This window comes from Melospiza georgiana, chromosome 3 (genome assembly GCF_028018845.1).
Source record: "Melospiza georgiana isolate bMelGeo1 chromosome 3, bMelGeo1.pri, whole genome shotgun sequence".
Taxonomy (NCBI): domain Eukaryota; kingdom Metazoa; phylum Chordata; class Aves; order Passeriformes; family Passerellidae; genus Melospiza; species Melospiza georgiana.
The window spans coordinates 67,485,668-67,513,080 of NC_080432.1; the positions used below are offsets into that span (position 1 = coordinate 67,485,668).

The window sequence follows — 27,413 nt, forward strand, 5'->3', positions numbered from 1 at the left end:
TCTCAAAACTGAACCCACAGCTGCAAAGAGATATTGATGCAAATATTGTGTTTCAGCCTTCTTCCATTTACTTCTTCACAGGATAACACTAATATACATTACAGCATCTGCTGTTATTACTTAACGGGAGTAGGCCATTGGTGGTAGAAGCTATGCCTAATGTAGAAAACTATTTAGAATTACTCCCATTATTTCTCCTGAGTGAGAACTTATGTTTTGCAAATCCTTTAATGTCTCTATTTCTTTACATCTACCTAGTAATATCCTTTATTACCTCTGGCTTTTTAATAGTCTTGCTTCCAGCAAATATCTTCTTAACATTGTTGGACTCATAACATGGAACACTAAAGGCAAAATTGAAAAGAGCCTTAAAATAAAATACTTATTTAAAAGTGCTGGGGAAAAGAGAACTTCCTTAATCCACTGTGACAGCAGATATTGCAGAAATGCTCTGCCAAAATGGCTTTTGGTGGGACCAGTGTATCTCAGGACGAACAAAACAAGAAAACGCCTTAAGAATACATCCCTAGATATAAATACAGCTGCAAATATATGTAAGCACACGCACTTACATAATGTAATTACGCATACGAACACTATTATTAAATGCGCTTCTCCATTGCCAATTTCCTACCCCCCCACAGCGCCGAGCCCCGCCCCCAGCTCCCACCGCGCATGCGCAGGCGGGAGGCGCGCAGGGCCTCGTCTCGCCCGCGCACAGCCAGGTAAGGCCGTGTAAGCCAGGGACAGCCGCATGCGCAGCGCCGCGGCCCTTTCTCTTCCGGGTTGGCGCTCGCTGCGCCCCGTGAGGAGCGGCGGCGCTGCCGGGACACCGCTCCGAGCGTCCCTTTCCGCAGCGGGAGCGGGAGAGAGAAAGCCCGTGAGGCGATGGCGGGGCGCTCCCGGTCCGGCCCAGCCCGGTGCGTGCAGCGGCAGCACGCGCGGCTCCGCCCCAGCCGCGCTGACGGCGTGTGCGCCTGCGCAGTGGGGCGGTGCCGCCAGGAGCCGGCGGGGGCAGAGGGCGGAGCCGTTCTGGCTTTTCTTAGGGACACGTGAATGAAGCAGTTTCTGTTTTTACATGGTGCCGTCTGGTCATTCTGCTTACGGACGCTTCTCTAAAGTAATGAAAGGTTGGCGTCTGGTTTTACCCGAGGTTTTGGCAGGTCTGCAAAAGAGGACTTGCCCAAATACCCCGAATTCGTGCCTAGCCTAAACACTGCACCCAGGAGTCAAAGTAGTGATGTTTGGAGTTTAGTCCTCCCATAGTGGTTTGTAAATCACGCTTTGGTTTGTAAGCTTAGTAGTGTTTTTAATATTAATTTTAGTTCGTTGTTTGTCATAGAATAATGTTTTTGGTGTCTCCCTAGGAGGAAGGAATGAGAGTTTTGTGTTATGGCTGCTCCAGGAAAGGTGGCAGCTTTCCGTCTGCCTCCCCTGCCAACTATTGGAGAGATTATTAAACTCTTTCGCCTTAAAGCACTGAAACAGCTTTCCCAGAACTTTCTACTGGATTTGCGATTGACAGGTTACATATTTTATTTTAATATTTTTAGTTAACATTGATTATGTATCACAGTTTTTGTCAGAATCCAGAGTACAGCTAAGGACATGATGTTTGCATAACAGCATTTGTCAGAGTAATGGCAGCTCAATGGTAAACCTTTATAATAAAGACCTCTTCTAAAACTGTATTCCTAAATTAAATATGGGTTATTGACTGAAATGCAAAAAATCAAAGCTAAAGTAGTACTTGTATCATTTGGGTACTATTTTGGTTTATAAGTTTGACTTAAAAATCAGCATTTTTTTCAGATTATTCTGTATCGTAGAAAGTATGTGACACGTTGAGCACTTTAGAGTTTGCTATGTGCTGTAGATAGGAGAGTTATTTGTCTCAGTTTATCAGATGTGTGGCTTTTTTGAACCAGTTGCATTGTTCTGAGCAATTAATTTTTTTCCAGCTTTGTGTCAGCGGTGGGTGACAAAGCTGGCACTGTTCCGTCAGTCAGGGGTGGGTGTCTTCACTGGCACAGTGGTGGCTAGATTTTGCATTTAGAAATGCAGTGCAGTTTCATGTAGCTAATCATTTGATTTTGTTTGACAATTCAGACTGATAAAAATTCAGAACATGAAACTCAGTTCCACTTCCTGAGCAACCAGACTCCTACCCCGGAATAAAAATGTCTGCATGCTGTCAGTAAAACTTTACAAGCAGACAGGTCTTTGGATATTTTTTAACTTAAGAGATCATGGAGTGAGCAGCATAATTTCTGTCAGTATCTTCACTCCATGCTTCCCAAGGATCCCTTTGTTTCATTAGCTAAATTTTATAACCCTTAATCTGTCTTCTTTAGTGTCTATAATATTTCCTAATGTTGTATCATTTCACTTACATGTGGGTATTCCCTCCTCACCTTTCAACTGCCCTGTTTTCTATAGCTACAAGTTACCTGTGTTCCAGCTCTTTATTTAGTCTGGTTTCTCCCTCATAAAGTTGCTCTGTACATAATGCAATCTTCAAAGAGCTTTGCTGTATCTTTCTTACTTCTTAAATTGCCTTTTAAATAGGGTTGCTGTACTGAAATTCCTTTATAAGGACAAGTAGTGAGGCTTTAGGATGTTGGACACAAACACTTGCTTGCAGCACAATGGTATTGCTAGTGTACAGATGAGTGATGTTCTCTTTTTATTTGACTCTGTAAAGAGCACAACAAATGCTAAAGACATAAAACTAAAAATAGGTGTTTTTTTTAAATAGCTCAGTATATCTTGTAGTATGGAACAAATCTGAATTCTGCGCAGTCTGGCGGGTGCGTGATGATTTAACTGGGATGTGTCACTGTTTATGTCTGTTCTGAGATAAGCATGCTTGTGCTTGTGTAACAGTAAACAATGAGGTTATCTCGGTGAGCTGAATCTCCTGCAAAATAAAGGCTTAGTGTGTTCTTTGTGTCTTGCAGACAAGATAGTGAAACAGGCTGGTGAGCTGAAGAATGCCCATGTTTGCGAGGTGGGCCCTGGGCCAGGAGGAATTACCAGATCCATTCTCAGTGCTGGTGTTGAACAACTCCTTTTAATTGAAAAAGATGCTCGATTTATTCCAGGATTGCAGGTACCAGCTGGAGAGTAATTTGTGTACATGTAACCGCAGCATTAAATAAGAACATTCTGAGAACTTAGAGAGATTCCAGGTGTCCTGTTGGAATCTCAGCACTGAAAATAGGTTTGGTTCTGTGGCAGAAACCAGAGCTATAATTTGCTTGCAGATACACAGTACAGCAATTCGTTGTTCCTGCTTTCTCATAGGCCCTTTAGGACCTTATCCTGCAACTGAGTTACTGCCAAGGCTTGTTGGTTTTGTGGGTTTTTTTTCAGGCTGAAACATTTCAGGTGCATTTCATCATGCTAGTGAAATCATAATTTGATTGTCCTTATGTGGGGTCTTATATTAATTTTTATCCTAATAATTATGCTTTATAAAATTGAGAAGGCTTCAGTTAATACATTCAATGTGAGTTAACATCCAGGTAGAGAAGAATAAATCAAGCATCTATTTTACATTTTCAAAAAAACACTCTTAAGCTTTTCTTCCTTTCTTTTAAAGTTGGTATAAGTTCACAAGTCATTGTGCCATTTTCAAACACTCTCTATTTGTGTTGCTGGATCTTTATGGAATTTGGCTGTATAAATCCAGCAAGTAAAATAGAATCCAAAAATTTTAAAATTTGTTTTCTTATGTCTCTACAATCTCAAAGCAATTCAAAGGGCTTTTCTTAAATTGCACTGTGTCTTTTTCAGTAAATCAGCAGTGAAAATAAATAAGTAGTTCACTTGAGGACTGCTACTGTCTCTTTATATGATAAAAATAATGTAAGGTATGAATGAAACTGCTCATGCCCTGAAACTTGAATGTTCATGTAATTATGTCTTTCTGGGGTTAGCCATTAATAACATATAATATGCCATATTCATCCTATGAAATGTGAAACCAAGTTTTTACTTGAGTGGGGACAATCAATAGTTTTGTTTTAGATTTTGAGAACTGGTTTGGGACTGGAGAGAATTTGAGGTTAAATGACACTTGTTTTACTTAAGAGAGCTTTTTAAGTACTTGGATGTTTTTTTTCTGATCTTCCAAAATGCGTCCTCTGCAACAGTTTTATCTGAATAAAAGTATACTTCTTGGCATCTAAAATGAGCTTTTGGTATGTAATTATCTTTACTGTTCAAGTGACATAATGTTAGTCATTATTTTTAATTGCCAATCTCCTCAGAGTAGAAGTCAATGTCTGAATGAGGTTATTGAACATAGAGGTGGTATAACTCAGTAACAGCGGATGTGAATGAGCCAGAAATGTGTTGCAGCCATTAGTGTTCCATTTGGTATTGCTTTTTTCCCATACAAATAAGAAACATAGCAGTGAATCTTGCTTTTCTAATAATATAGGTTGTAATAATTTTTTTGGTTTCCCAAACAAACTATCAAAACTCATGCTCATAAAATGGTTGAGATTTGAATGAGGGGAAATGTCAGAGATGAAGATAACAACTGGAGACTATTACTTTAAAATGTCTCTTAGATACTTTTAAAATCACTGGTGTAAAGCATACAGCATTTTTCATTAACTGTTTTTCAAGCTGTGGTCTCTCACAAAACTGAAGTGGGGATATTCTTTACTGCAGAACTCAAATACAGTGAAGAACATATGTGTACTGAGTTAAAGTTTACACCAGCTGAATGTCTGTCAGTTCTGTCTCAGTCTTAAAGAATCCCAACCTCTCTATGCCATATGCCCTAATAGTTTTTAGGCTGGAAAGATTGATAAAGGGAGCAAGAGAATATATTGAATATTAAATTATTCCAAGAGCACCATTTCATGCTTTGAAACATGCCCCTTATGTTCCTTTGTGCCCTTTTGTGTGTGAAGAATGAGAGTTTGTGTATGATGGAACACTCTTGGCTGATGTCCTTGATGCGCAGCAGCTCCTGGAGCTGCACAAATTTTCCCTTCAAATAAAAAAAGCCTCACTGGGTTTCCAAGTCTTTATTTCAAATTAGAAATATAAGACAATGATTTTCTGGTCACAAATTAAATGCAATTCTCAGTTACATAAAGTGTGTTACTCAGCAGCCCCTAAACTCAATCTTGATAAGAAAACTGTTATTAGCAAATGACACTATTTTCTAACTTTATTAATCTTACATTATCTTTCAGTATAATCCTGCTAGAGCATTTATAACAACTTCAAAGAAAGGCTTGACAAGCCATGGCAGATTAGTGAATTTGTATGTCATATAATTGCTAGTGTAATGCTGAAAAGTCCATTAAGTGGTTTGGAGTTGAGATTAGTTTTATTTTTTCTGTTTGGAAATAATTGCACTTAAAACATGTAGGAATACTTAGTTTTTTTTGTTTTTTTTTTTTGTTAAGCTTTTATTACTGTACATAAAACTTAGCTTTTTTGATAATTAAAAACCCTAAACTTTTACTCAAAAAATTTCATGACAACATTATGTGAACAGTAGGAGAAAGTAGTATTTTCCTTTGGCTCAGAGAATTGTGAAAGCTCTTTGTGTTTCTGAGCATATAAACATCATTCAGATTGAAAACGGGACTAACAATGATGAGCAGTTTATTTTGGCTCTTAGGCCACTGGCAGTTAACTATTTATGAATTTGGATTTCTGTGAAAAGCAAAGTTGTTCTTAAAGCCATTTCTCATTATTGTCTTATAGGATCAATAAATATCTCCAAATGTCATCTTGAAAAAGTCTCCACTGCTTTTTAATTGTGCTGTTTGTGCATAGTTTCATAGTGTAAGAGAAAAGATTAGTACAACATTAGTAAAGCTTAACTAATTTTGATTGTGGGAACTGACACCAGAAATGAAAGAATTGGTTGTTAGACTACAGCCAGTGCTGAGTTTGCATATCAGCTTTATTAAATACTAGATAAGTTGTGCAAGTGGGCTGCAGAAGCTGACAATGGAAATGATTTTGTAATGTCTAGGAAGATAGAAATTGTTGAGATCTTCCCTCCTGCTAGATACTCATTCCATCGTTTGATTCCTTGTTTTTTAATGGTACAAGTGTTGACTACTACAGGGAATATTAAGAGAATCTCTTCCACATTTTTCGTGTTAAAGGAAAAATTAGTATTTCTGCAGCCTTGTATCACATATGGCTGAAATTGGATAATAATCCCTAAAGCTGTGGGGGAAACAGAATAAACAACATGAGCCCTTTTTTTCATAGGTAATTGATCTAAAAACCTTTCAAAAACTCTTGCTTACATTATTACTTAAATCAGGTGAGGTCCTGCTACTGACCTGGGACTTTTTAATTGTTGTTGTTGAAGAGACTCTTAGCAGTCTTTGCAAGTTTGAAATCTCTATCAAGAATTTTACATCTGTGAATAGTTAAGTGTTTCCAGAATCACACATTAATCCATACCTAGTGTTTGCTTTTTGAAATTAAATACTTACTAATATGGTCTCAGTTTTACCTCCTACTGTGCTTTGTTGTATATTGAAGATAAATATATAGCAACGGTTTGATTCCTGCAGTGGCTGAAACTGGAAATCAGTTTGGTTAACACTCACTGCTTGCTTGTTTACAACAGATATTATCTGAAGCAGCTCCAGGAAAAGTGCGCATTGTTCATGGAGATATCCTGACCTACAAGATGGAGAAGGCTTTTCCAAAGCACTTAAAAAAGAACTGGGAGGATGGTTAGTATTTGCATTTGGGTTGCTTCAGTTTTTAGAGCTTCTGAGTTTGTCTTAAGTAGTGATAAAGCTGAAGTTTACTCAGTGCCAGTGTTACTCTCTTCTGGTACATGTTGAAGATAAAGAGACAACTGTTTTTTTTCCCTAGAGAAAGCAGAGAACTTTCTTCCATTTCTAATACAAAACAGTGAAATTTGTGTGACATTGACCTTAATTTAAACTGAGGAGCTTTGCAGTTATTAACCTTAGAGTGTCTTGACTGTACAGGAATGACTTGTGGAAAGCATAAAAGGAGATCAAATGGTGCACTTCCTGGCTTCTTCCTGTTTTTGAAGAAGTCAGAAATCACCACTGCTGCTGTTCCACTGAAGAAATTTCTGTAACTTGCTTTGAAACTTTTGGAAAACTTACCTTCAAAAATTTAGTTTTCTCATTGCTTTGGTTTCAGCTGGATGTTTTGTCAAAAGTAGCATCTCATCAGGATTGTGGTATTTTTGCTTTTTTTTAAACCTGAGGTTGCAATAGGGCACTATTTCTCTTCCATTTCAAAACATGTAATACTATTAGATAAATCAGATATAACCTCCCAGTCCCCTTTTCCAAATATGAGGTAAAGTCATTCTTTGCAATGCCTGAAGAATAGTTAAGTGCTTTCTGATTTAGGACATAAAAGACCATGGCACATCATGTTCACCTAGAAAAATTATATGTTGTATTTGCCTCATTGCAAAAGGTAAGTGCTTCACAGAACAAACTATGATAAAATGTACATGTGAGAGTGTAGAGTAGTTTTAAAAATTTACCTTTCTTGAACATAGAGTCACTATTAGGTTTTGAGCTGACCAATTAGAGGCAAGATACATTTCTTCTGTATTATTTCCATATGAAAATCTCAAAAGCTGATGGGTTTCAAAAGCTACCGTCTCTGATAAATGTGTAATACCACCGATAGATTAGAAATATCACAGCCTAAAAAGTGCTAATAAGTAAAGTGTGCCAGAAAAACAGCTTGAATTTGATATTGTCATCTCTTATTCATGTTATTAAACATTGTCATATCTAAGAAACAACACACTGGCTTTTGGGTTTTGCCCACTTCTGTTGTACTCCTGCTTAGACATAAGGGTCCCTACTGCTGAAATCCCTGTGTTGTGTCATACAGCACACACAATTACTGATGTGATGCATAAGTGAAAAACAGGTACCACTTCTTATTGCCAAGTCTTGTACTTTAACACCTTTTGATTTCAGAGGGCTCTATACAGAAGGAGAGCTCTTGTCCAGTGTCAGTTAGGACCTTGTTTTGAGGATTGTTAGGACTCAGTAAAATGCCTCTGGGAGGATGTGTGTTGGGCAGAAGTATGAGTATGGCTATTTACTCTGTTCCTAATAGTCATAGTTTGAAATCACAGGAACAGTTATGGTTTTGCCATGCTAGATTAGCTCAGAATTTACTCATCAGCTGAAAATCATCTGAAAGCTACTGATTTATTCAAATGTAAATGAGAACTAGACCTAACCACTTTTGTCCAAGTAAATACTCAGGAGAGTAGTATAGTTTCGTCAGTGTAAGATGAGTATAAATGGACAGGCATCATTTTGGTGTGGCACGATAAAAAATTGTTTCCATATTTTAAGTCTAGGTTGACAGGCTTGTATATTTCTTGTGTTTTATTTCTTGGCAAAATCTTACCCAAAACATTTTCACAGCTGTTTTTCTTCTGTCAAATGTCAACAGAACCACCAGATATACATATCATTGGGAATCTGCCCTTCAGTGTTTCAACTCCTCTCATCATCAAGTGGCTTGAGAATGTTTCAAAAAGGGATGGACCTTTTATTTACGGCAGGACACAGATGACACTGACTTTCCAAAAGGAAGTTGGGGAGGTAAAATTTTGGCAGTTTTTCAATTTTGCATATTGTTAATACAAGCCCTGTCTTAGTTGACTTTGAAAAGAGAGGAAAAGGTTAATTCAGTTTTTAGTTTATGTGGTTATAAATTATGAATTTTGATGTGTTAATTATCTACTCTGATCCTTTCACAAGAATGTAATTTTTTTTTTTTTATGTCTTATACAGGGTTATACTTCATTAAGGTACTCTTTCTGTTCTTTTTTGTAGTCTGATTTCTTTAACATGAATAGATTGCACAGCACTCTTCTTTTTTCAAATATGTTGATTCTCTCACAGTCATATGTGCAGCATGTCATCAATCTGTTTTTTCTTACCTTTCATCCATCTCAAGAAATACACTTATATTTTTCTTTGTCCTCTTTATTAAGATAATTTTTAAGAAACACCTTCCTTAAAATAAGGAAAAATGGAAGGTTAACATTATTTACACTTGTGATTAAGCACTTGAAACGCAGGGGGCGTTTGTCAAGACCATGGAAATTGGCATTGACTTTCTTGAATGAGACTTGATATCAGAATTATTAATGTATTCTACCATTCTTGTGTGTGTAAAAAGTTCTTAATTGACTTCTGTCACCACAAGTCCAAGAGCAAATTGATATTTTGCTTTGTATTAGTAGTTTCTCAAGGAAGGCCAGACTGATCTGCAGTGTAGCAGTGTTAATGTCAGATCAGTTGATACTAGGTTGGCTTACTCCATAGTGCTTTCTGACTTAACAGTTTATTTCTATTGACATTGCATGAAACATATAAAACATACAGAATGGAAAGCTTTTTTGCTTTGCAGTTATGGAAGCGGTCACTTGCATTTAGAGTGAAAAAAGGAGTTGCACATCAGCCTGAAAACTGGATTTCCATCTTATTACCCCACTGTTTGTAACTGTGGGTTACAAACTGTGTTTTGTCTGTGCAGCCTCAGTGTGTGTGTTGTTTTAATTTTAATCCTTCAAAGAAAAAATTCAAATAGGATTTTTTTTTCTCTGTGAAAATTAGTAACAATTATATATGTGAGTGGAATGTCTGCTGACATTTTTTGGGTCAAAGAAAACCATATTGTGCTATCATTGCCCTAGCCTTGCAATCAAGATTTAAGAAGTATTTCCAGTAGGTGGCTCTAGAGAACACCAGGGACAAACATTTGCTATGAAATAAACCAGATTTCTTAATTCAGTTGTGGGCTCATTTGGTTTCAGGCATTACAGAATCCAGGTCTGTTTCCCAAAAGGACTTCATGTCAGGTGAGATTAGGCCTTGTTGCAAAATAAGGGTGATGGACTGTGATGTAAAATGCAGGGTGATGATAGGTAAGATGCATAGTTTTGTGACAGCAAAAGTTCACCTGACACTGTGTGAGAGCATTCTGTCCTTTACATTGCTGTACCCAGCTGCATGTGCCAATGTGACATGCAGATTACAGTTCTTTTGCACCCAGTGGAGCTCAGTTAGGTGCAAAATACCATGCACACTTAAGCTTTTGTACTTAAAACACTGAGGAGTTAGAAACACTAGGAAATGGAGTATGTTGTTCAAGGTCATGCAGTGAAACAGTGTTGATTGTTGAGTTTGCGTTCTGAGATCTCTTGATTCGTGTTCAACACAGGTCTTCCTCAAAGACAGAATTTTTGTTCGTGGTTTTTGGTTTGCATTTCCATTATTGGTTTGATACCATGAAAAGAAATTGTTTTAAAGATATGATTTTATTTTATGATGAGGAGAAAGAGCAGTAATTAGGCTCTGTGTCTTTTCTCCTGACTCTCTGGAGTTGCTTAAGATAACCACTGTAAATTGGTGTGTACAGGCCTAGTCAGTATCAGGAAAGAGAGAACAGTGTAATGCAGATCATAGTGAGTTGCTACTGTTCTAAGCTAAGAGCCTGAATATCAAACCAAGTCTGTGTATATGTCATAAGCTCAGCAAAAGCATGAGATCATGGAATGGAGTGATGTGCTGTATAATTAGTTAGGATAACTTGATGTTAACAGTAGGAAAGTGAAGCAATGTACTCTTTTATTTATTATCAGACTTTGTTTTGCCAAAGTAATAGCGAAGTAGATACCTTTGCCTTTCTTGCTGGTTATATATTCTTACTTTTCTGTTTCCTTGTAGCAGAGCAATGTTGGTGTGAGTTATGTCACTAGACACCTACAACTGCAGCCCACTGTGTTCTGATATGATATAAATAAATTGATTAAAGCTGATGAGAGCCAGCAGTTATTTTATATGCTGAATCTGAGGGCTGTTAATGAGGATAAGGCCAAGTACCCACATCAGTAAAAATAGCACTTTGGAGTGTCAAGCAGATAATTTTTTTTTACTTTGTAGTTTTTCTAAAGTTTCTAAAATTGCTATTCATTTTGTGGTTAAGAACTTTTGCTTTGTCCCAATTCTTCAGTGCTTCATCTCTAATCTGTCACCCTAGGCCAGGTTCTTCCAGCCCACTTACTCTAAAATTACTGATCCTCCAACAGGGCCTGTTGCTATAGAACAAGGAGTAATGATTTTAAACCTAAAGTAGGGAGATTTAGAAATAAGGAAGGGATTTTTTACAGTGAGGTAGTGAAACACCACAGCAGGCTGCCAAGAGATGGGGTAGGTGCCCTATCCCTGGAAACCTTGAAGGTCAGGCAGGTCAGGTCTCTGAGCAAGCTGGCCTAGCTGTGCATGTCCCTGCCTGTGTCTGGGGGTTTGTGTGGCTCATCCGTGCGTGGGTGCTGTGTGCACACACAAGTGTGCTCCTGCTGCTGTGGTTGAAGAGGTTTAAGATGTTACTATCCAGATGTTGAGTTATCCCTTCTGTAAATGAGAAGCAGGAGCTTACTGCCTGAGACTTGCTAGTTGGTTTCTGGGAGAAGTAAAGATAGGTTTGTGTGAATTGGCACTGGAAGTATTGCTACAAGTGTTGCCATTAGCTCTGTTTCATTTCCACTGCAGAGGTTAAGGAAGTGCGTGTCAGATTGCATTGTTGGACTTTGCAGTCTGGGTTTTTTTTAGAGAATAATAATTTCCTCTGACACAACAATGAAGGTAGCTTTACATGCTGGCATAGGCAAAAAGAATCTCTGACCATTCTTTCCAAAAAGTCATTGAAAATATTTTATTTGCTCCATGCTGAACTGCCTTTAGGAAGAGTTGTTTGAAAAAATGTGAAACTTTGGCAACTGCTTTAACTTTTAGTTTTCGGGCATAAATTGAATAAGCATGGCAGCATTTTATGAGTAGGCTTTCATATGGAGCTACATGCTGTACAAATATTACCAGATATGCAAATTGGGGTTCAGTTATTATTTTTTTTATTGAGGTGGTGGTCAATAAGAACATGAATCATCATGATTCTGTTTTTGCATGTGTTAGTGAAATGACTTCTGTAATTTGAGAGTTGTTTTACAAGTTGCTTTATATGTTTCAATTATGTTTGTGCAAGCAAAACACAATAAAATGTGTTTCTTGCCAGGTCACAAGAGCATAGGAAACCTCTGTCCAGGCTACTATTTTGTAAAAAAAATCATGGGAAAATCAGAGGATACTTAAATTGAATTTTAAGACTTAATGCTCTCACTGTTAGGCATTCTAAATTTATATAAAGCAGACCCAGCTTCCTTGCAAATATTGTAAGAGTAGACCAGTAAATTATGAAGAACTTTTGGTTTCTATCCGATCTTGAGTTTATGGAGCTTTGTTTCATCTTGAAGAAGAAAAAGAGTAGTAATATTATACAGAAACAGTGGAAGGAAAGGATTGTGAGAGTACTGTCAGCTGGTGTTTGGTTTGTTTTGAATCCTGCAGTCAGAATAGTTTTCTCTTGTATCCATACAAAATTTTTTTGACATTCATTTAGATCTGCAGAATTTCTAGGAGTTCCTTTTCACGTGCATTTGATTGCAGGGCTGAGGTTGTAAATCAGTGTGGTATCTTAGTGAAATGCTGCTATATTGGAGAAGAAAATTTTATATTAACTGGGCTTGTGATTTGATACAAGTTTTTAATGATTAACTAGTGTCTTTTTCTTAAATTTCATTATACTGAAAATCAAGCTTTAATACAACTGGTCACTTGGCCAGTTCAGTATCAATGATGTACATGTTTTGATTTTCCCCTAGAGACTCACAGCTAATCCAGGAAGTAACCAACGCAGCAGACTGTCCATCATGGCTCAGCATCTCTGCACGGTGGAAAACTGTTTCATAATTCCAGGTCAAGCCTTTGTTCCAAAGCCAGAGGTAGGTTTCCCTGTATTTATTTCTGGTTTTTGTTAATATGTAAGTCAAGCAATTTATCTTACTTTCACCAAGGAACATTGCTGGTTGGCTGCTCTATTTGAACATCTCTATATTACGAAGTGGAGTGATGTGAAATTCCTATAAATGAAGCATGCTCCTTCTGAGAAAGTGCTTTTTTTTTTTTTTTTTTTTTTTTTTTTTTTTTTTTTTTATTCCTCAGAACTTGGCTTTGACCTTCAAACCTATCTGCAAGGTCAGCATACTTCTTTGGGTGTTCTGGAGAGGGAGATTAGGATTTAATGTCAGGATAGTCTGCTAGGATTGGAGTATTTTTCAAAAGCCTACTATTTTACCATATGCATTTATAAACAGTTTGGGAATTGTGCCTTAAGAATTTGATGGGTCTTTTGAAAGAGGGTGATAAGAAAAGCTTTTCTTTTATCAACTTTGTCAAACATCTCTAATTTTACCATGTCTATTATCTTTATGTTTCACCCCAGTCATCTTCAGCATATTTTATTCCCTCCTATTTGCTACAGCACTTTGTCAGCTGTATCCCACTGATTGTTTAAAAAAGTAACAATCTTTTCTCCCTCTTATGTATTCTTGAGTGAGTAAAGAACAATGTCTTCGTTGTCCTCTTATCTACTGCCACTAGTTTTTATTAATAGCTATTATGACAGAATCCAGGTCTGTCCAGGAATCAAAAATTAAGAAATAATTCAGTATTTTGGACAAGAGGCTTGTTTTGGTTTGGTTTGGATTTTTTGGTAAAAATTTGTGCCTAACTTTAAGTGATTTCTATGTCCCTAAATGCATGTGAAAGTCATAGGCTTATAGAAGTATTTAGGTTGGAAGGAAGGTCATTTAGTACCATTCCCATGCAATGAGCAGGAATATCTTCAACTACATGAGATTGCTTAGAGCTCTGTCCAATGTGATCTTGAATTTTTCCAGGGATGGGACATCCACCATCTCTCTGGGCAACGTGTCTGTATTTTACCAGCCTCATTGTAAAAAGCTTCTTCCTTATTTCTAATTTAAATCAACCCTCTGGGAGTTTAAAACTATTACTACTTGTCCTATCAAACTGTTGCTCTGTTTCAGAAGTGAACTTGCAGCTTCTGAAAGTTCCTCTTCAATTGGTTGGTTCAGCTCTTCAATACATCTCTCTTCCTCTTTATCAGTCTCTCTCTCTTGGTCCTTTTTACTTTTCTGGCATATCTCTTGAGAACCTTTGGAAGGTTATTTTCTCATTTATCACAATGAATTTTAAGGCCTCTGTCTGGGTATAATTCTGTTAAAATTCTTAAAATTCTGTTAGTATTTTTTGAGCAAGTAACTGTTCAGACATGTTAAATTACAGAAATCTGTTGTGAAAGAAAATGACCATGCTTAAGAAATCTTATTTTTTGCTTTGAGGTTTTGGCTTAGGTTTTTTTTCCCCTGTTTCCTAGCTGATTGGAAAATAATTTCAGGATGCCCTCTCACTGTCAAACATGTGAAATACTTTAAAGTAAGGCTAAAATTCCAGTTTTATGGTGGGGATTTTTCAGTCGTGGGTACAACTTGAGTAGTAATAAAGCTAATGTAGTGAAGTCTTGTGCAGACTGGGAATTCTTGTGCAGAATTGGGAAGCTGTAACTGATATTTCCATTTTCCTGTACTGAAAATGCTGTAGTTGACCAAGAGAGGTAACACACGGAGTTATGACAAATATCTTAGTATAAAAACATCTTAGAGTCAGTTGGTGCTCTGTTGAATAAAAAAAAGCAGTACAACTAAAGGCAGGCATGTTTTTATTTAATGTATTTTTTGAGTTAAGACAAGTATTGCTTATATTGCAAAAGCAGAAAGTAGAATTCTTTCAGACAGGACTGGCACCTGTTTTCACTATTATTTTGTTTCCTTCACACACCTGTTGTAGACTGATCCTGTGTTTTGTCCTTGTTTTTTTAGCTGTAGACTGAACATGGTTTTAGATGTTCCTTTTTCTCATAGACTCTGTTTTATTGGAAAGCTCTTGCAGCATAGTGTGAATGAAATGGCTCTGTCCTTGATTTTTGTTTCATAGCTGTATGAAGTACAGCTACTTTATATAAAGTTTCAGGAAGAAAAATTTGCAGTATGTGTAACCAGTGAACTTGTTGTTGTGCTCATGGTATGCCACTATTACCTTTTTCTTGCACCCTCCTGTAAAAATGCTCTTGATTTTAATTTTTTTGCAAATACATTTAACTAACTTACATGGTAGTGATCACAGCTCACTGTCATGTCAAATCCCTTTCTAAAGGTGAAGATGCTTTGAGAAGGAGTTGTTTATCTCATTTGCTCAATGCATTAATATTATTTCAACGTTTCTATGAGTGTTGAGACATAAAAGATTCTTGGTTAATGGAGTGGTGCTGCACAGCATTGTGTCTAGGAAAAAAGGAAATTGGCTTTTTGTTATAATGAAGTCTCTGTGATACCTAATAACTGCTAATAGCTGCATTAGAAATAGGACAAATCAAGCTCCTTGATTAAAACATAGGAAACTCAAAATAGGTAGAATGGAACAGTAGAATAAAAACAAGATGTAAACTACTTACATATTAAGTCCATAAAACAGTCCACTTTACCAAATGCTGTAATAAAACATCTTTTTCCAACATACTAAACATTTCATGTTCAGGCTCCTTCACGTTCTTTTAGCAAATTTCAGACTAGTACTGCGGGAAATGGAAGTTGTGTATAAATACTCAGAATAAATAGCAGCTGATTTTATTGAGAGACTCATCCAGCATTGTATTCCTGAATTTAAAGGGGTGTATCATACCTGTATTCATTCTTGATTTGGTTCTCACTTAGGGAAGTATTTAGGTAGAACATACTTTACCAATGACCAATACAAAACAAAATCTGTGTGGTGAAAGAAAAGGTTAAAGGATTTAAGGTAATTATTGAAAATAAGGCAGTTAAAAAAATAAAGAAGCTGTCTCTTTTATCACTGTTTAATATTTTACAGTTCATTTTACAGTAATAGAATACCTGGGAGTGGGCCTGGAACAGATCCTACAGGAATAATTAAAATGACTTAAAATGTTCTTTCAGAAGGTCAGAAATGTAGAAGGCAATAAGTGGTTACTGTTTTATTTGAGCTGTTAATAACTGCCTTTAGCAAGTGTAAGCCAGAATATTTACAGGTGTTTCTTGAACACAGATAGTTTGGTTTCTATCCTGCTCGTTGCAGTTTGCAGGTGTTTTCACAGTTGTGGTTACATTTCTCTTGTTGTATTGCTCCTCATCTCTAACATTCACTGTGTAGTGATAGATTAGTAGCAGTTGGTGACTATCCAGCATACTTTCCTATAACAATAATAAATGAAACCCACAGCAGGTGGCAGTTTGGGGCAGGAGAGCTGGGTTTGGCAAGAGCTGAATGGTACTGCTGATCCTTCGGCCTGATATGCAGAGTATGCAGTGCAGCTAAAGTTTGGAGCCTTGAGCTTTTGTTGTGGATTTGTTTTGGTTGGTTGATTTTTTTGTATTTTATATTTTTTTTAACAAAATCTAGTTACCAAGGCAATTTAGAATTGAAAATGAAAGGCAGATGTGTCCGCTTTTTTAAAACCTTTGAATTGCTCTTCTTGAACAAATACTTTCTGGGTTTTATTCCTTGCATCATAAATAAAATCAAGATAAAACTGTAGAATACACTATAAAACGTCTTATGTTATTGAAAGTCTGATTGACTAAACAGAAAGCAGGTTTTAATCATCTTTGCTGTGACAAGATATTGATGTATAAATTGTACAGTCAATTATGTTTTTAAAATAGTTCCTTGTTCTTCAATAAGTGTAACTTGTGAAGAAGTTGTGAAGTCAGAAAGAAGGGTTTGAAAAATCAACAAAATAAAGTACTCTTGTAGCAGACAAGTATCTTTTACTACTCCTTCCTTTTTGTGGATGCCCCTATAAATGAAATACCTTGCATAAGCATAACTGCAGCCCAGATACAAGAAAGATTAAGTGCTATGTTACACATTTGTTGAAATAACCAAACTACACTTAACACACAAAAAAACCCCTCAAATGAATAGAAATACTTCAATGGATAGAAATAGCTATTTATACATAGTCCTTCAGGCTGTAACCTGCATTGCTCTCCTGCTCTGTGGATGGGAAATGGTGCTGCTTTGGAGGGTAAATCCATGCTTCTTGCTGCCTTTTAAAACAGGAAGAGCAGAAGATCACACCTGCGATAAGCAGAAACCCTGCTGAGATGAATCCAGTATAAACTGCTCCTCCGGGTTCATGTTTACTACTCTCTGGAATGGTCTGGTCCAGGAAATTTGAAATAATTTCTCTCATGTACCAGCACGTTGGTACTAATCCAAAGATTCCTGCAAGAATGAAGCAGATTCCTCCAGCAAAACAAGCGTTATTTTTGCTGTCGGTGTCCCCTCCCAGCCTTGTGCATTTCATTCCGACCGTAGTGATGCAGATCCCAAAGGCTGACAGGATACACGACAGTACCATGGTGCTCCGTGCAGCCTGGATGTAGACAGGGAGAGAGAGAATGGAGTATTTCAGGGTGCAGCTGAACATCCCGGTGCTGTACCATGTGCAGTCCATCCAAAGCCCTTGCATCTGTGTGATAGCTGTTATGATGTTTGAGCCAACGTCTGCGTTTACCTTCCAGTTTGGGAGCAAGGTGGCTGCGATATCTCCAAAAACGCCAAACAAAGCCAGAATGAAAGCAAAGAACTGCAGGCTTGCTGATGCCATGATGGTTCTGTCACCTTTTGTCTGCCTTTTCTCTCGTGGGAATGAGTAACTGGGAGCTTCGTAGCCAAGCTGTGGCCGCCTGTGCAACAGGGAGGAAAGGGGGGGAGGAGAAGTTCGAGGGGGAAAGGAAAAGAAATCAGCAAACAAAAAAAGCTTGCATTTAAAATTAGAGCTATCTGAATGAATATCTGAAAATGACCCTGCAGCAGCTGAGCTGCTGTACACAAGGTACTTGAACAGAGATGATGGCAAATGGACAGTGCTTTAGAATTGCTTGTAAAAAGGAGCTGCTGCCCTTTCATACATGATTGCAAGCCATCAAGCAAAACTTATTTTACTGCGGTTGGTTTTGGTAATAGCATACAAATTGCAGGCTTACTAGACAGATGCACGTAAATGGAACACTAGAAACTTGCAGATTAGAAGCCATTGTGGTAGGAAAACACACTGGTAGAAAAGGTACTGTACTCTTCAGGTACCTTGTTTAAGTGTGTTGATAGCTGTTGTCAGCTTCTGTTGACTTTATAATAATAGGCACTGTTGTACTAGCTCTTACTTAAATTAAAGGTAACCCCTTATTTCTTTTTTAAGTATTACTTGTTAATCTTTTTAATAAGTGTTACGAATATCTTGGCTTTTGAGGAGAGTAAAATGGAATTTAGTTTTTGCATTTTTACAATTAGTCTCATGACTTTTTAAACCAATATTTTATTTTATTCTTTTTATTTAAACTTAAAAGTTGGTGGGTTTATTTTAGTTATTTCCATTTCTTGACTTAGAGAAGCAGTATTTAGGAAGTCATAAGAGTGAATGTGATCTGCTTCTAAAATGTTTTTATGCTAGTATGAAACAGCTCATTTGTGGAAGTGCCTTTTTTTGAATCAGTCACCTGTCTGAAATAATTTGCAAATCTGCCATGAAGTGGTAGTTTTAAAAAATTCATTGAAAAAGCTCCTTGCTATTCTTTTATACAGTGTCCAATTTCATTTGACAGATGAGAACATTTTGGGCAGAATGATAACTGTGCAGCTGGGAAGACAGAACTGTTGCTGTCACCTCAGCTGGACTGTTGGGGTTGCAGATGCAGAACAGTGGATTGAAACCTCTGAGAGGAGGATTAGAAGGTGGTACCCTGCTTTGCCTTTTGCGTGGGGCTGTGTAATTGGCACATTTTGTCTTTTATCAGTGGTAGACAAAGGGCAGGCTTCTGTTTTAGAAAGCACGATCCAGACTTTTTATCTAAATATGTACCATGATATTAAAATTGGTCTGCAGCATTAGAACTTTTTTGAAAAGCCATAAGGGATAAAATTAAAATAAGAGGAATACAAAATGTCTGTAGCATTGTACTCTTGTTTCAGTTCATTATACATAAGACAACAGGATTTTGATCAGTATGTATTCTATCAGTCTTTAATGGCATTTCTGAACCAGTTAATATATTTATCCTTTATAAGTATAACACTGTTATCCTCTATTATAATATATAGTGTAATTCTCTGTATTCTCTCTCTATATATGACTTATATATTTATACTCTAATCTTTTTATATTGTATTTATTTCAGGTAATTGTTCAAGGATGTGCTAACTGTGTCCAGCATATATATATATTAAAAATGCTTAAATTTAGGGTGAAAATATTAACAGCTGTTCATTGTTAAAACCTTGTTTCAAGGACCTGCCTATTTCCAAATCCCTTCAGTTTGTTCAGGCTGGGAAGAGCTGTTCTGGCAAATACATATCATTTGCTGTACAGGCCCGTGGGAAATATGGCTTAACTTCCTTTTACAGAAGGAACTGACAGTTCCTTCTGTCCTTCAGAAGGACTGTGATTCAAAACTCATTCAAAAACTCATTCATATTCTCATTCATATTCTGAAAAAGATAATTAGTACTCTGAATCAGCCTTTTTCATTGCTTCCTTTTTTAAAATCAGTATATAAAAACACGCAAGCATAAACACAAAACACTGCAAATGGTAGCCATACATTACATTTAATGGGGTGAACCAAGTTAAAGGCATGATAAATTCAAGTATAAGCACTACAGTTGTAATTAAACATACAGTTATGTTTCAAATCTGTTTGTGTAGGACTTACTGCTGGTCGTGAGGTCTGAGATGTTTTCTTCACTGTAGATGTCCTGGTAAATGCAGTTTCTCTTGAATGCAGCTATCCCTTCTCATATAAAACTGCATTGGCATGTATTAACAAAATTTCTTGGAATGTTGTTTTTTTTCTGTTCTCCACAGCAAGTGCATTACTGCTGTTTGTTCCCTCTCTTAGTTCCATCTACCCGAGAATAAAGGAGTACTTTGTTTAATGAGTTTTGTTTGAAAAACACTCAGTGAGGGAAAGCAAAGAGATTATGGAATAAAACAGACGGCGGCCCTTAGTCCTAAATACATAATGATATCCAGGTTCTGTGATGGAAAGTGTGAGCAGTGATTAAATGGAGTAAAATCTTGTGAATCCAGAAACTGTAGACTTGCAGACTGGAGGGAGAATCATTTAAGTTGCACTGAGAGCCAGAGAGTTTTCTTGTTTGTCAGTTGTTGTTCTTTTCATCACAGATAATCTTATTAAGAGTTTAAATTTCCTAGAAAAGAACTGGGCAATTTATTTTAATTTGTAATTGGAACAGCAGGACACTCCTATTCAACTGCAGGCTTTGCTTGTCTGTTCCTGATAGCTTTAGCCTTCCATAGTTTATCCTCGAACTTGTTACCTTTGTGTAAGGCTGTATAAAAGAATAAGGGAATAAAGCTGCTGGTAAGGCTTCCATGGTAAATGCAGCACATCAGAGAAGTGGCCTCAACAAGCTGGTGTGAGAAATCAAGAAGATGGGAGAAAGGTCTTGCTCATTGCAGCAGTGATATACTCACAGGTTACATCTGTGAGTTATATACCTGACTTTGGGTGTCTTGTGATTCTGTTTGTGAGCCTGGTGTGAATGGAGTTACTGCAGAGCTCTTCTGGCACAGAAATAATTTATATTAGTGTAGCAGCATAGTTGCTTTCTAATGGAAGTGAGCCAAAAGTAAACTCTTATCAGAACAAGATTGCACTATGAGTTGCACATATCTGGTGTTAGACCTAACATTTGTTTGTAGTAGACAGATAAAATAGTACTGAATGCTTGGATTGTGAAAGTGCTGGCTTAGAACTTTCTCAGTAGGATCTCAAGCAGTCTGTTTTAATGAAATTGTAATATATTCTGGTTCGGTTTTAGTTCCCTATAAGCAAATTACATCCTGAGGAAAGGTTATGTGGGTTTGCTTTTAATACAGCCCTGTTGCAAGGTACGTGTATTGCCCATTATGAGACCTTTGTTGTCAACAATTAGTAAAAATTGTCTCATTTAAGCTTATTCTGATTTAGTGTGTTGATTTCATTAGCAAGGCAGCAGACTTGTGTGAATTAAATTGTACTCTGTTATGTGTTCCTCCTACCCTACCAGAACATAAACCTTCATTGTACAGTTATACTAAAACAGTAAGGGGTGAATAATTGCTGTACTAGTGACAATTTGGGATGTATCAGTTGAATGATTTTGCTATTCATTATTTTGTAAGACTTGAGTGTTATTTTGTAAATATTTCTAAAATACTTGGTTGGGTGAAAAGTGTTACTAGTAAAATTATCAAATAAACATGTGTATTTTAAGTGCTCTTATGTACTCTATTGGCTTTCATAATTCTACTCTCTATTTGATGCATATTAAAAGGTATGGGGAAAATAGCATGTGTGATTTTAAAGGAGTGGCCATTTACAAATGAAAAGCTTTCCCCTGTATCTGTTGCTATAGTAACCAAGCAGCTTTCCTGGGGTCCAAAGAAAACAGTGTCTATAATGGAACTGAGAAGTGCTGTGTTTTGTTTCAGAAGCAGAAATTATTGCCTACTGGCCTTGAGATTGCAAATTGAGCTGTTTGGCTCTGAAGCTGTACACTGTATCTAGATTATGTGCTTTTTTCCTTCAGAAATTTTTGTTCAAGACGTGTCTCTAATTCCCAAAGAGCCCTCATTTCTCACTTGTGAGCATTTATGCAGAATTGAGGTGACTAGGTGATGCCATATGGTTGTTTTCTTACCCTTCATTTTGTGGGGGTAATATTGTTATATTTCCTGGCCAAAATGTAGGTAAACATATGCATGTGCCCTTAGTGTTTCTGTTCAAGGAGCTGATTGGACATGTGAACTATGTATTTGCTCTGTTCAAAAAGATTAACTTTTCTTCTACTCAATGTGAACACAAGTTTTTTTTTCGATATCCCGGTGATCTTCCTGGTACGACCAACCCATGGCAAAGGCAGATACTCTGACACTTGAAAAATTAAAAATCTGCTTTGGGAAATAATTTATGTGTGCTTCACTGCAGATTCTATACGTCAAGTGATTTTGTCACCTGATTTTTAAATAAGTTCTTGTGCTTCACATTTCAGTAATTTTAAGTATTTTTTCTGATGTATTTTTAACTCTAGCTTTCAGAGAAGGTGGACAACTAAAGAAAAATACTCCAGTGGTATATACTTGGGATCAGCAGTGCTAACACTGCAAACTTGCTGTGGGTTTTTTCTTCATCAGTGCCATTAATTGGTATTTTCTTTCCTTTCTCTAGCCAGTATTTTTGCTTGGCTTTGTAAGTTCTGTCTACATCAAAAACTGATACTGTTTGGATTTTAGAATTCCTTTGACATTTGTGTTGTAGAAGCATTTGTAGTGGATAGATGTACTTAACAGCTGAGCTGTTCCCACAGAAAGAACAAAATGGATGGATGGCACCTTTGTGTAAGATTATGTCACATCAGAGGTTGCTATGAGCAGTTTTGGTTGAAGCGGTAGGAGGAACACTTTGTTTTTTGAAGTACTCTCATGCTCTGGGTTGTCTTGAACAATTGGTACACTGAGACTGTGGTTCAAGCAGCAGCTGTTCTTTGGTCTGATTGTGCCTCTCTTTTCTGTCAGAACTAGCACATGTGATGGTAAATTCATGTTCTCTGAGCGCCAGTATTGACTGTCAAATCTTTTTTAAAAATTCAGTGATTGCCCATCATTTTAGCAGACTTTTTAATAAGAGACTAAATATTTTTTAAAATCTGGCACTTAAAAATTTGTACAGTACTTGTACACATTTTACAAATTTTCAATGTGCTCCTACACAGAAATTTTTCTGTTTTATTGTTGTTAATATCTAGTTTGGAAGATGATCTGCATTATTCATTGTTGTGCAGAACTGGAGTTTTATTCCAGCTCCTAATTTTTAGTACAGAAGTCTGAATTCAGAAAGTTTCTATGTAATACAGTGTCTCTATAATTGCTTGACATACACAGATATATACACATATAAAAAACATAAAAGTGTGTACATATTATTTCATTCTGTTCTCAGACACAGGGCAAGTGACTACTCTGTGAACCAGTCTGATTTGAGAACTACAAAAGAATATATACAAGCTTGTCTTTCTAGAACTGTTCAAACGTAATTTTGGATGAACTGTGATACACAGTGTAAATACAGAGTTGTGTGGTCACTTAAACTGAGTGCACTTATTTCTACCTGCCATTCCTTTAAATAGATTAGCAATCTTGATACGTTAAAAAGCAATTCCTTAGCTTACATTTTAGAAAAGCCCTGGAGCAACAGAAAACATATAGGGAATGAGTTTGATTTCTAATTATAATACCAATTTTCTCCAGCTGCCCTTCAGCCTATATATCAAATATTATCTAATTTGTGTATTATGTCAGAATTATCTTGTGGAAGGATCTGAAGACAGAAGTGCTAATTACTTTACAGATTTCGTGAAAGTTGCTCTAAATGGACAAAGTGCCATGGGGGTAAAAAGTCCTAAGTACTGATGGCATGTGAACTAATTGGAAATATGCAGATAACTAAGACTAAAATTCTGTAGGGTCTTGAAAGCTAAGGCAAATCTTTCTATTCCATACCATGCCATTAGTCACTGCATGGCTGGCTTATCTGCTGCAAGAATGCCTTCTTATATTGTGCCTGTTTGCTGATGTCTAGCCGGGTAACTTAGAAGTAATGTGTCTCAGAGGAAGATGTCTACTCGAATTTTTCTTTCTTTTCCATATAGGTGGATGTGGCTGTGGTGCATTTCACTCCACTGGTGCAACCAAAGATCCAGCAGCCATTTGAGCTGGTAGAAAAGGTGGTTCAAAGTGTTTTTCAGTTTAGAAGAAAATATTGCTTCCGTGGAATTGAGTAAGTATTTTTAATGAAAACTTCTCAGGTAATGTTTCTGTAAATGCACCAGCTACTAAATCAGCTATGCATTTGATTTTATTCTTCCAATTTTAAATTTGTCATCATAGTTCATCAGTTCTTTCTATATCAGAATGATGATTTCTGGACACAAAAGTATGAGACTAGTATCTAAAGTAATTATGTAATAATTACTTGTGCATTTTTGTTGGTGCAGTTGAAGTTGTTAAAAATCCCTAGGATAAAGTGGTCATCTTTTCAATAGTTTGTCTGTCTTAGAAATGAAAAATCCCAGCCCAACCACAAAAACTACAGAATGATTGAGTTAAAAAATGAAAGTATCAAAATCCAGAACCAAAGATGGCAGTGTGAGGAGAACATCATCTGAAGGAAATTTTACTGACTTTGGGATAATGTCAAAAGGTCAAATTTTTGTTTCTGTGCTTGCCCTTTTATGGAGTTCTTACTGGCTTTTAAAAAAATCTCAGTATCTTTATTAGGTTATTAGAATTTATTAGGTTCTCTGATGTGAGAAACCTGCAGTCTTTTTGCCAAGCATCCTGTTCAAACTCCAACACTGCCATGTGTCTGACTTACTGCGGTCAACCCCCACCATTCAGCACAGTAGAACGTGTGACAGAGATGCTGTTATGACTAGAGGCATCTCATGCAGCCTGGGCTCCCTGAAGGCTGCTGGGCATAGTTTTGGCCCTGATGCAGTCTAGAATAGGGATGGCTACTACTGTACTTCAAGCCTTCTATGTCACTGTTTTAAAGGTGACCAAAGCATTTTGCATCTAGTTTTGGGCTGTTGGGTTCTCCTTCCTTGAGGCCGTAGATGCCATTGATATGTGGGGTGCAGACATTGGATCTAAAATGAGTACAGATTTCTTTGTGTTAAAGTCTGAGTATGCATTTCAAAGTGTTTAGAAAATGAGGTGTCCAAATTCTAGACTGGTTTGTTTTTGACTTACAGGGTGGTGGTGGTTTTTCTTTTTTTTTTTCCTTTTTTTTCTACTGTGAAGGAATGGTCTCTCTTGACAATGTAAGCAAAAGGCACATGCAGTCAGCATATCTGTGTTGTGTACAATATTGTTACCAAAGTTTTCAAAAAACCCTCCCAGCTTCTGTGTAATCTCAAATTGCAAATAACTGCTTTACATTCTTTTGAGGCAAGGAGGGGGAAACTGAACTTCTGGACATCACGTATTCCCCTAGCAGCTTATCATACCTTAGCCCTAGCGTGCAGCTAAAAAACACAATCCTCTTATTCTTTAGCTGACCTGAAAAAAATAGCAAATTCTGGTGTATAAAAAAGCTCTTAAGTTCATTATAAGGCTCTCTATCACACAGACTATATACAAACAAGGCAATAGAATCACTTCCTATTTGTGGATGGATTCTGGGCCTTGAGATGTGAAATATAAGAGTGCACTATGAAGTCCATATTGTAGTTTGAGTTCTGGTTCACAGCATTTATATGATGGTTCATAGTCTGTAAAAAAAGACTAGGTAGACTTTGCTCCAGGTATGTTTTTTAACTACAAAAGCAAAGGAAAGAGAGATATTGAAATAACCCATTGCTGACCTAGATGCTGCACTAATGGGATCATTTTGACAAAGGCCTGAAGTAACATATACTACAAACAGGTTTCCCAGAGGTTTCATTTTTCACTTATGATTTTAAACCCCTTCTTAACTTCGTGTTCTCTGTACCTACCAGGAACCAACTATCATTTCTTCTACAAAGCCTTTTGAGTAGTTTATCCAGCCAACCTGCCAAACACATGTGGGTGGGGGGATGGAAGGCAATGTGTTATTGTATTAGACGCACAATATTTTTTAGGTATTATGTATATAGCACAGATAGAACTTGAAAATTGAAAAGTGCCCATGAGTCATGTGCAGCTTTTTTGCATTTCTGGCTTATTTTAGAGTGAGAAGTACTGGCAATAAGAGCTGGTCCTTTCAATAGTTTGCACTGTGTAGTATGTATTTTTTTGTGTAACGTTAACAATCACTTACCTAGTAGTCTTCATTCACATTTGGGGAACCTCTGAGAGAAAGGTGATAATGCATCTAGCCCTAGAGTAAATGTACAGATATGCCTATCTGTGATCAGTGACAAAGCTGTAAACAAAATCAAGGACTCCTGCCACATTTTCCCACATTCTAAATATTAAAAAGTGAATGACAATTAAATGCTCCTTTCCTCTTTCTTGGCCTTTTTTTTCTGATATTACAATTGGGGTATTAATGACAAGTGATAACTGTCTTTTCTATTGCAATGAAATAGTCTGAAAAAAGTCATATTTGTTTGAATCTGATCTGTATTGTGCAGTTTAATCTGTTGTTGCTTTCTAAATATGAGGCTAATTCTAAGAAGGCTCTGTGCTTGTATCCCATACCCATAGCTCTATTTAATGTTAACAAACATGAACATACATACATGTGTTTAGTCTATAATGTTTGTATGTGCTTTTCTATGGTGTCATAAGCAGAAAAAGGACCTTTATATGTTTCCATTGCTCAGATTGTGAGATGTGTTAAGAGTGCAAGAGCTAAAATGGTGACATAATTAATGTAGGTTTATTATTAAATTCCACTTTACTCTTAAGGGAAATGTAATTGTCTGTCTGAATTGCTGAAATTTTTCTTCACCGTATATCTTTTAGGACCTTGTTTCCTGAAAATGGGCGCTTGAAAAGAACAGAACAGCTGATGATGACAGCAGATGTTGATCCAACTCTGCGTCCTTTTCAGCTCTCTATGTCACAGTTTAGAAACTTGTGCAATGTATACAGGAAAATGTGTGATGAAGACCCAAGCCTTTTTGTGTTCAACTACAGAGAAGAACTACGGCAAAAGAAGAAGACAAGAAGTTTACTTGGAAGTACTGGTCAACCTGAACAGACTGAAGAGGAAAATCAGCTGTAACAGCACAAGTCTGATTTTTTTTATTAGTTTTGCTCCTTGATCTACAGATGTTGACTCAGTAAAAGAAAGTCTAGATGGTCCTACATCTAGGCAGATACGAAAGACCTACTTTTGAGAAAGTGGTAGAGAGAGAGGGCATCTCTCTGTTCCAATCAGCAGCAGACAAAAGGGAAAAGGCAATCCAAGTTCTTTTTACTTCAGGGGAGTGGCTAGAACACATACGAAGAAACAAGGTACGTTGTGAGAAAGGTAATTAAGCTGCAATACTTCTGATGTAATTGAATTTTGTATGAATGAAAGTGCTTTACTGATATTGAAGAAAAATACTTTTCAGACATCACTACATAAGATGGCATTTGGGTTTTTGTGCTTTTTTATCCTGGAACATCCTCCTGTGCAGAGTAAGTTAAAAAACAGAAGCCAAGACTCTTATAAATACACTCAAGTGACTGGCTTACTGGAGGATAAAGTGCACCAATTGCCTCAAGGTCTGCTAATACTCTTCTCATTTATGCAGAAGCAAAGAATTTGGGATTTAAAGCTCCAACTACAGAAAAGCAGCACAATGAAAAGTAGAAAACATGGCTAAGTACAATACTTGTTTGTCTTTTACTGT

At 36.9% G+C, this 27,413-nt stretch overlaps 2 protein-coding genes across 3 annotated transcripts; one reads left to right on the top strand and one right to left on the bottom strand.

The window, feature by feature from the left end:
- The first annotated feature begins 680 nt into the window (after positions 1-680).
- Positions 681-27,364, top strand: TFB1M (transcription factor B1, mitochondrial). 2 transcript variants are annotated; one of them, XM_058020803.1, is made up of 8 exons: positions 681-725; positions 1,368-1,525; positions 2,961-3,112; positions 6,623-6,731; positions 8,467-8,618; positions 12,743-12,862; positions 23,733-23,860; positions 26,536-27,364. In XM_058020803.1, the coding sequence occupies exons 2-8, from the start codon at positions 1,393-1,395 to the stop codon at positions 26,795-26,797; spliced, it is 1,056 nt and encodes a 351-aa protein (XP_057876786.1). In that variant the 5' UTR covers positions 681-725; positions 1,368-1,392; the 3' UTR covers positions 26,798-27,364. The 2 variants fall into 2 exon arrangements, with proteins under 2 accessions (XP_057876786.1, XP_057876787.1); XM_058020804.1 differs by lacking the exon at positions 681-725 and adding an exon at positions 882-920.
- Positions 16,497-20,606, bottom strand: CLDN20 (claudin 20). The gene is made up of 2 exons (XM_058020805.1): positions 19,733-20,606; positions 16,497-17,710 (listed from the first exon to the last, which is right to left on the bottom strand). Exon 2 carries the CDS (start codon positions 17,629-17,631, stop codon positions 16,972-16,974), a length of 660 nt encoding a protein of 219 aa, XP_057876788.1. The 5' UTR covers positions 17,632-17,710; positions 19,733-20,606; the 3' UTR covers positions 16,497-16,971.
- Positions 27,365-27,413: the final 49 nt, after the last annotated feature.

Excerpts from the sequence above, each read along its gene's own strand:
- CLDN20 (XM_058020805.1), bottom strand. The coding sequence starts at position 17,631 with ATGGCATCAGCAAGCCTGCAGTTCTTTGCTTTCATTCTGGCTTTGTTT.
- TFB1M (XM_058020803.1), top strand. The coding sequence starts at position 1,393 with ATGGCTGCTCCAGGAAAGGTGGCAGCTTTCCGTCTGCCTCCCCTGCCA. Across the intron at positions 6,732-8,466 it reads AAAAAAGAACTGGGAGGATG|AACCACCAGATATACATATC; the intron begins GTTAGTATTTGC and ends AAATGTCAACAG. Across the intron at positions 8,619-12,742 it reads TCCAAAAGGAAGTTGGGGAG|AGACTCACAGCTAATCCAGG; the intron begins GTAAAATTTTGG and ends ATTTTCCCCTAG.